The 8539-nt window shown below is 45.6% G+C and overlaps 1 protein-coding gene across 5 annotated transcripts in view; it reads left to right on the forward strand.

Moving 5' to 3' along the window:
* The first annotated feature begins 859 nt into the window (after positions 1-859).
* The window catches only part of shld2 (shieldin complex subunit 2), a 9063-nt gene continuing 1383 nt past the window's right edge, over positions 860-8539 (forward strand). Inside the window, exons 1-10 of one of the 5 annotated variants that reach the window (XR_006824032.1) lie at positions 860-885; positions 3357-3523; positions 3681-4645; positions 5013-5163; positions 5484-5591; positions 5681-5875; positions 6720-6866; positions 6946-7181; positions 7413-7656; positions 7821-7936. Coding sequence is in view for 4 of the 5 variants with exons in the window: in XM_046042727.1 (XP_045898683.1) it covers positions 875-885; positions 3357-3523; positions 3681-4645; positions 5013-5163; positions 5484-5591; positions 5681-5875; positions 6720-6866; positions 6946-7155; positions 7413-7656; positions 7821-7936 (2314 nt within the window). In the remaining variant the exon portion in view is untranslated. Of the gene's footprint in view, positions 886-1435; positions 1856-3353; positions 3524-3680; positions 4646-5012; positions 5164-5483; positions 5592-5680; positions 5876-6719; positions 6867-6945; positions 7182-7412; positions 7657-7820; positions 7937-8539 lie in introns of those variants that run through there. The other 4 variants (XM_046042727.1, XM_046042730.1, XM_046042729.1 and 1 more) reach the window with 4 other exon arrangements.

The raw sequence follows: 8539 nt of genomic DNA on the forward strand, positions 1-8539 counted from the left end.
CAAAAGTTGTTAGAGCTGATGGGACAGCGGATCCAGCTGTGACCAGTTGCATTTTCTACCCCCCCCAGTCTAGAAACAACAAGGTTTATACACAATATTAAAGCCCCACAGTCTTTGACTTTTCTTATGTGTTTTGGTAAGAGGTGTCACTGTCATTTTTGCATAAGCACCAGCGGGTAAAAGTTCATCTATAGAGAACGCATCTGACGGCTCATCATCTGACAGCGATCCACCTGCACGGAGCAGGCTAGAGACGCAAAAACGCTGTATTCATTTTCCTCTGCCAACAGCAAGGACGGGCTGAATAGAGTGAAAACATTTAGGGAGGCATGATCATCAAAACGAATGATGCAGCACCGACATTCTGCCACCCACAGGTTGAAAACAAATACAGAAATTGGCATAGCAGTCTGAAAACCTACGTTTATCAAAAAGACCAAAAAGATTATTGGCCCCGTCTTGCAGCCAGCACAAAGCGAGGCGAAAGCGTCAAGTTTCCAACGGCGCAGTTAAAATTTGCACACCAAGCGACCAAGTTGTTTAAATAGAAAATGCACTTGCACCTATCTGTGAGCTCATTGGAGTGCTGGTGTTTAAATGAGGTGAGGTCAGGCGCGTTGCTATTGAGGCAGCAGAAAGCGATTGTTTTTGTTACTTCAGAGGCGCATCACTGACACTGTGCGCATTTACGCACGAGGCACAGCAGCATAACTTCATTGATTATTAAAATCTCCTGACACGCTGATTCCCCCTCAGTCACTTCATCCTGGCGCCGGGCCTGTGCCGCCGTCATAAGAAACGGACGTCCCTTTATGTCTCTAAAAACACATTTCCTCGTCCCTTCTCTCCTGGCTTGGTTTCATTTCGTCTCTCCATGCATCCCAGGTGAGCGGGACTAAGACGCAAGGAAAAGACGTAGCCTAAGTGAGGGACACGTGGATGCAATGAAGAGACCTGTGAAGCACCCTTTGTGTCCACCTGAAATGTTGGATTAACACTCACCCTGCCAGCCTTCACTTTTCCTCCCACTGCTCTGTCGACTCAAAGTAGTCTGAACTAAATGAACACACTTCTCTCCTGTTCTCATGAACCGGCTGAGTTCAGCACAGACAAAACGTAGTAAAATGTTTTTTTTCAACGGAAACGTGGTTCACTGAACCGCAGCTGATGTTAACACCCGAGACAAACGGGGTGAAACACAGGCTACTTCGAAGCCCGTTGCACAACGTTGCAAGGAAACATGTTGTTTAATCCGAACAGGTTCAAAACGTTTTGAAACTGAACTCACCCCATTTACAGGAAATCACACCTGTCTGTGTGCTGCATGATGTGTTTATGAGCGTCTCTCTTGGCTTCACCAGAGTGAATTAAAATTATTTACTTTATACAAAGTTTTAGTGAAAATGTTGATAGCCTACAGAAATTATGTAAATTTCTGTTTGTTACAATTAAAGTCCATTAAACTAAACCATCAATATTAAAAAAAAAACTATACAACTTAGAGCTGACAGTGAAACTAAACGGAGTTTTATTAAATCAGGGTTTCATTATAACGTGCCTGCAGACATTTTAATAATATTTCCCGGCATGTTCTCGGACAGCTGTAGCCGCGGGACCGCAGCAGGGACGCGGACTGCGGGAGAGCCAGGACGCGGCCCGCTCCCCGGGTGAGTAGCTCTCCGAAACACCGGTACGCGTTCCGGTTGTGGTGAAGCGGACCGTCCCGGGAGACGCGCGGTCCGGCTCAGAGCTGGAGGGTGTGAGGAGGACGTGCAGCGGGGAGTCCCGACACCGAACTGACGTTTCACCGCTGCGAGGAACACAAAACAACACGACACCATTTCACCTTCAGTCTGTAAGTTAGGCTGACTAGAGTTTGACTTTGGGGCCGTTTAGAAACGTGTTTATTCAGGACTGAGAGACTCAGACAGCTGCTACAGTAAAACACATCTTCAGTTTCCGCAGTGTTATGGTAGGAAAATATGTTCGGCTAATGTCAGACTAACCGGAACTGGTGCAATGGAACTTCCGGTTGAAACATCCAAAATAAAACTTTTCAAGGTTTGAGTGGAATATTTTACATTTAGGATTTTATACGTTTTCAACACAGATTGGGAATTATCTCTTTACTTTAGAAGCATAGTCATTTATTTGCTCAGTCTTTAGTTATTTTTCCTGAAATAAATTCAGGATGTAACTCTCTAAACTTACACATGTTGTGTATTTTTCTAATTAGCTCATATATCTATGAGCTCAGTATTTCTAAAGTTCTGTATGGCCCTGACAAACTGAAAGATGAGGTTGAGAAGCTTTAGGCTGATAACAGTGGAATAAAAAAATACATTTTAAAGCTATATTTAATATGATTTGCTCACTTAAATACAAATGTACTTTCTGTAGATTTTGCAATAAATAAATCAGTGAGATTAGCAACAAAAGTATATATAATTGTTCCTAATTAGAATCACTGCCACTCTGCATGAGAAATATGTGTTGTTTTACAAGGTAAAAAACAGTCATGGTAAATCAAAATGATCAGATATGCAATCCAAGTTATGATGATGATGATATACCATTATTATGAAAAGTATGGATTAACTAAATTGAAACCATATTATGAGATACTGAGTCATAACTTACGATGTGTTACTGAACTGTAAATTATGAGGTACTTTGAGTGTTTCTATTTTCTGCTACTTTCTTCTGCTGCTCTACTACATTTATTTAAATAATATCACTAAAAAGAAAAAAGTAAAATAAAATATTAAAAAAAATAGATTGACTAAAAGATCTTATCAAGGTCCACTTACTAGCTTTTTCAGTCACATTTCTTCCTAGGAAGGTGGAGTTTGCTCTGTTGTCACGGAGATATCCCAGCTGCCATCACATGACCTTAACCTCCTGTCATGATAACTAGACAGCGTATCTGCTGAGAAAGACTTCTGATGAAAGCACTTTAATTTACTGCTGTTACCAAAGTCAAGGTTTACCTGGTGGAGGTAAAAAGTTTGTCCTGAGGGTGGTGCTAGAGGAAATTCATGGAGTCATTGAAATCTGACTTGAAAGATCAATAGAACATTATTTATTTATTTATTTATTGGTTTATTTTAGACAGACAGCGCTCGCCATCTGTAGTCCCTGGACTGATGTTATAAAGTTACACTAAAAATGTGAATAATAACAGTAATAGAAAGATGGACTAAATAAGTCAACATTTAAAATGTGTGAACTTAGTCACTAGTAATGTTAATGAACCTCGTCACATCTCAAGAACTGACCTCAGTCCCTGCGTGATCTGTTTTAACTTTCTGATTTTGTCATGAATAAACTGTCATAATCGTCATCCTCCTCAGCAGCAGAATGTGCGACCGTCCAAAGATCCACGTCTTCCTGGGGGCTCCTCCTCCCTCCTCTGGCCCGGCCTTGGTGTCTGGAGCTGGGGAGGAGGGTGAGGAGCGTCCCCCTGCAGACTGGAGACACCTGGAGCTCACCTGGCAGCATGGACGTCTGAGGCCTGCAGCAGGTGAGGCGTTCAGGAAGGGCTGGGAAACAGAACAACTGTTCTACATTTAAACTGCTGTAGATGGTATTTATTTTTATTGATTTGGTAAAATATACTGTATTTTAAACCTGAAATCTTTTGTTGATCAACAGAAAATTGCTGCTTTTCTGTGTTTTAGATCAGTTAAAGAAATCCAAATTATTTGATAATGTTTCAGACGAGGCTGGAAATGAAACGAAATTATCATCCGAGGAGAGAAGGAGCAGGGAGAATGTAGAATCTGATCCATCTGCACCGAGGTTACAAAGAGAAGATGATGAAACAAACTCCGATCAGGATGACTCGTCCTCTAAAGCTGATCGGACCACAGAGACGTCACGAGAACCTGAAGGACGAGCTGGATCAGGCTGCACGTTAACCAAAGTGTCCTCGGACCATCACGGACCTGCAGAGAGATTTCTGAGCCCAGATGAAGAATTAAATCCCGGAGAGGATCAGTGTTCGGCTTCAGTTCATGAGTATCTGGACAGCTGTTTCCCTGCAGCTCAGCCAGAAAAACCAGAACCTCCACATTGTTCTAAACGCCAGCCGACACCAGCCGGCCCTCCTCTGTCCGCCCAGACTCAGTACCTCACCACCTGGACTCTGAGTCAGGCATTAATCCTGAGAGGCAGGTGTGGAGTCCAATCAGCAGCTACCCCTGAGAAAACCCCGCCTCCTCAGACCCCCCCCAAACCCCCCCAAACACCTCCATCTGTCTCCTCCAGCACCCCGGAGCTCTTCAGCCCTGTGACCCCCTCACCTGGAGCCTCCGCAGAGCTCTTCAGCCAACCCCGCCCAACCCCGAGGGCGGAGGAAGGGGGCGTCGTCGTCGAGGCCACCACAGACGGGGTGCTCTGCTCCCAGGAGGCCGAGCGACAGGAGCGCACGACCCCCAAAGCCTCCCCCTCCAAATCCCCTGATTTCAAGAAAGCTCGACTCTCAGAAAACCTCAGGACCGGAGCGTCTGTGGCCCCGTCAGACACCACCGTGGTCGCCGGGCCCCAAGGTGCCACCACTCTTCTGACACGGTGTGACAAACGAGGGGTGCGGTACTCGGTTCTGGTGGCGGTGGTTCACCCCTGTCACCTGAAGGAGGTCAAGGTGAGTGAAGATGTTACGATGAGTCTGATGATGATGGCAGGATGCTAACATTAGCTAATAAGAAGTAAACAGAGCTGAGGCTGATGGGAATGTGAGTAGTTCTGCAGGTATTTAGTCATAAAGCAAAGTGTTGGACACGTTAACATGTTGACCTGATGGTGGCGCTAGAGGAAGTCAGTAAGATTCATTCTCTGGGGAACATCTGTAAAAAATGTTTTGCCAATCCATTTGAGGTTTTACAGTCTGGACCAAAGTGATGGACTGAACAACTAAAATATGTGTAAGAGTCCATGAAGTGGTTGAAAATCCTAAAAATAAAATAAGGATCAATGATTTAGTTTCCTGTGTTTGATCTGTTGGGTTAAAGGTGAAGTCGGGGCCGGCAGCAGGGACCTTCGTTCCTCTGGCGTCCATCGTGGTAACGGACCAATCAGGCGTCGAGATGAAGGTGGTGCTCTGGCGGCGAGCGGCGTTCTGGGCGTTGACCGTCAGTCCTGGAGACGTTCTGCTCATCACAGGTACAGAAACAAACACAAAGGAGTCATTCCTGTAACAACCACACCTGCTGCACGCTGTGATTGGTCAGCTGTGTTCAGGTGTTCAACTTCACTTTTCGAGTGCAACACTTATTGTCTTCCTGTCTCCGGTAAAACCCTGTCTCTGAGGATTATAAACCTCTGCAGCCTTTCTGTTTCAGATAAACCTTCACATTCATGGATCTGTTTGTCAAACCTTCCTCTCTGGATCAGATTTCATCGCCTCCTTTATTTCACGAGGTCATGGACGCTCAGTTTCAGACGTGGACGCCACCTCCTTTATGCTCCTTTCTTCCTCTCAGGACTGCAGGTGAATGAAGACAGGTGGAGAGGAGAGACGGTGCTGCAGTCGACCTTCAGCAGCAAACTGCTCAACCTGGGACAGATCGCTGCCTCCGCCTCACCACCAGGTACGACCGACCCCAGCCTGCGACCAATCAGCAGCCTCCACAGGTGAGCGTCAAACTCAAAGCTAAAGAGTCTCTCTCTCTCTCTCCAGTTCCTCAGAGAGTTAATGCTCGCTCGCTCAGCTCTCTGTGCGGCTTTCTTCGGGAGCGGCGCCCCATGCTGTTGTCTTTGAACCTTCGCCCCCCACAGGACCTGAACCGCCTCCCCTACACCGCCCTGAGGTCCCTGAGGGCCAACACGCTGGTTCACGCCCTGCTGCGAGTCAAACACACACATATCAGCACAGGTGAGCGGGTCACAAACAATTAGTCACTGAGCTAAAGTGGTTTAGAGGCGGTACATTTATAATCCTACTTCAAATCTACATCATAGGTATGTGCAGCATTAGCCTGACGCACACCTCCCCGAAACTGTAAATACGCAAAAATCTCCTGTCGTATGTTTCTGCTGTGTCTGTTTTTTGGTCCCTGATGTGGACATGTTGTCAACAGTTAGTGTTTTTAATATAGATTTAACTGTAACTAATAGATTGTGACAGTCGTGTGGAAAACACACACCTTCCATGATATCTGGGGAACTTCAGGAAAAGAAGTTGTCAGAATAACAATAACAATAAATGTCAGCAGGATACATGAATAAAATACAAACAGTACATGGACAAGGAGGTCATAACCCAAGAATACATACAGGAGGTTAGAAAGAAGCAGCCGGCCTGAAGAAGCATGTTTCAAAAGTAAAACCCCAGTTTCTGCTTTTTCACAAGCTGTTGGATTTGAAACTGAAAAGAAATTATGTCGTACAACAAATCCTAAATATTTAAAGGAAGAAACATGCTCAGTATTTTGACCATGCTCTGTAACAGTAGCTTGTGAGTTCAGTAGCTTCTTCTTAGAATTTGTAAACAATGTTTGGTTTTATCAGCTAGTTTTTAAAGACGTTTCTGGACTGACTTTGTATTAAAACACTGTCATCAGCAAAGAAACAGACTTTTGTAATCAGTAGATTATATATAAATACAGTGGTACAGTTGTCTGAGGACAGATCCCTGTGGGACACTGCTGGGCTCTGTAAACTGTCCTGGTTGATTGGTTGAGATGCTGAAGAGTCTTAATGAGGTGGATGGTTGTTAGGGTGGAGGAGTGAGGCGGAGTCTCGCTGCAGGTCGGCTGTTCAGATGAAGGCCGTTCTGACTGTGGAGCAGCCAGACGGCCAGCAGGGGGCGCTGCTGCTGTGGGGAGCAGCTGTGGACTGGCTGCCTCGCTTCAACAGAGAAAGAGGTACACACACACACACACACACACTAATCTTAAACAGCTGACTCACATCACAACATAATAAATCCTTGTTCTTCTTCAGCGGCTGTCTGGGACTTCCACGTCCTCCTGGTGAGGGAGGGTTTGACCTCTGACCTCCTGGAGCTGCACTCCACGCCCTGGAGCTCCGTCCAGCCTCTGGACCCTGCCAGCCGCCGAGTGCAGGACTTCCTACAACCACGACCCGTTGGGACAGGAAACAGCAGCAGCCTGGAGTTGGACCTAGACACGCTGCTGTCACAGAAATACAGCGGTGAGTCTGAGAGCTCAGTTGGGAATGTGAGTAGTTCTGCAGGTATGAACATGAAATAAAGTTATTAAAGTGCAGAAATATTGTCTGGGTTACTTTTCCAGAGCTGAGATGAACTCCTGTTTCAAACTGAAGGTTTTGCTAAGTGTTTTAAATTAATTTCTAATTACAGGCTGACTTCCTGTGTGTGACTGGTGACCAATCAACGTGTTAAATAATCAAACTAACAGCAAAATTTGACCTGCTCTCTGCTCCAACAGGTGACGTGGAGCTCAGAGTCCAGGTCACCAGTTTCCGTTTCCAAGATTCTCCGCCCTCCCAGAATACACCTCAGCCGGCGCTGGACAGCTCCACGCCGCTCGACGGGATCCTGGCGGCACTGAGCGGTGACATCACCTTCACCGGCTGCGGTCGCTGTGCCTCAGAGCTCGATACCGACGCCAACGGCATCTACGTGCCCTGTTACCCCTGCCTGCCCCACACTGCTGTGCGCCGCTACTACAGGTAAGCCTGACATCATCGAGGTGGTTATTATGATGATGTTTTAGGAAATCCTCTTATTGTAACAAGACACAAATGTTGCTTTAGGAATGACAATAAAAATATAAAATAGTAAAATATGAGATTTTGTGTTCAGAAACATTAATAACTCAGTTTGTGTGTCTCAGGCCAGCTGTGCTGACAGTGAGTGGGCGGAGCAGCAGCCAGGTGTGTCTTCAGGTTCCTCCTGTTGTGCTGCAGGAGATCCTCGAAGCTCCACCTGATAAACTCCACAGGAGCTCAGGTGAGACACAAACGGACTTTTTATCAGCTGAAGTTCAGCTCAGTGAAGCTTTACTGTGGTTCTGAGATCTCAAAGATGAAGCGCCTCGTTGCCAGTTCAAGTCCTCGTTCAGTCCGACCTCTGTGATGTGTCGTTCCTCATCTCTCTCCACTCGTTTCATACTTATCATCGTCCTGCTGTAAACGGTCTCATAAAGGACGCAGGGTTCCTCTACATCAGTGGTTCTCAACTGTAGTGGCTATTTGTCCATAAACTTAAACAAAAACAAATAACAAACTTCTCAAATGGCCACTTGAGGCTACGTCATGGTTAGGCTTTACGCAGGTTCAGAGGTACCAAAGCAAAGTGATGTCCATAACAAGATTGAGTTTGAGGAGGTTTATTCACACACATAAGCAAGCTTACAGACATTTCTGCTGCCTCTCTCACGCTGGTAAAAAACCATATGCCCTCGTGCCTGCGGCACCTCTCACCTTGACCTACTTATGCAAATGAACATAACACCATGTGACCAACAAACGACAATGCAAGTAAAGCATAACTACAAAATAAACCAAATTAACTTTAACAAGAAAAGAAAAGAAATAAATTGGGCTATAAATT

The sequence above is a fragment of the Micropterus dolomieu genome, unplaced genomic scaffold (genome assembly GCF_021292245.1).
Source record: "Micropterus dolomieu isolate WLL.071019.BEF.003 ecotype Adirondacks unplaced genomic scaffold, ASM2129224v1 contig_13771, whole genome shotgun sequence".
Classification (NCBI taxonomy): domain Eukaryota; kingdom Metazoa; phylum Chordata; class Actinopteri; order Centrarchiformes; family Centrarchidae; genus Micropterus; species Micropterus dolomieu.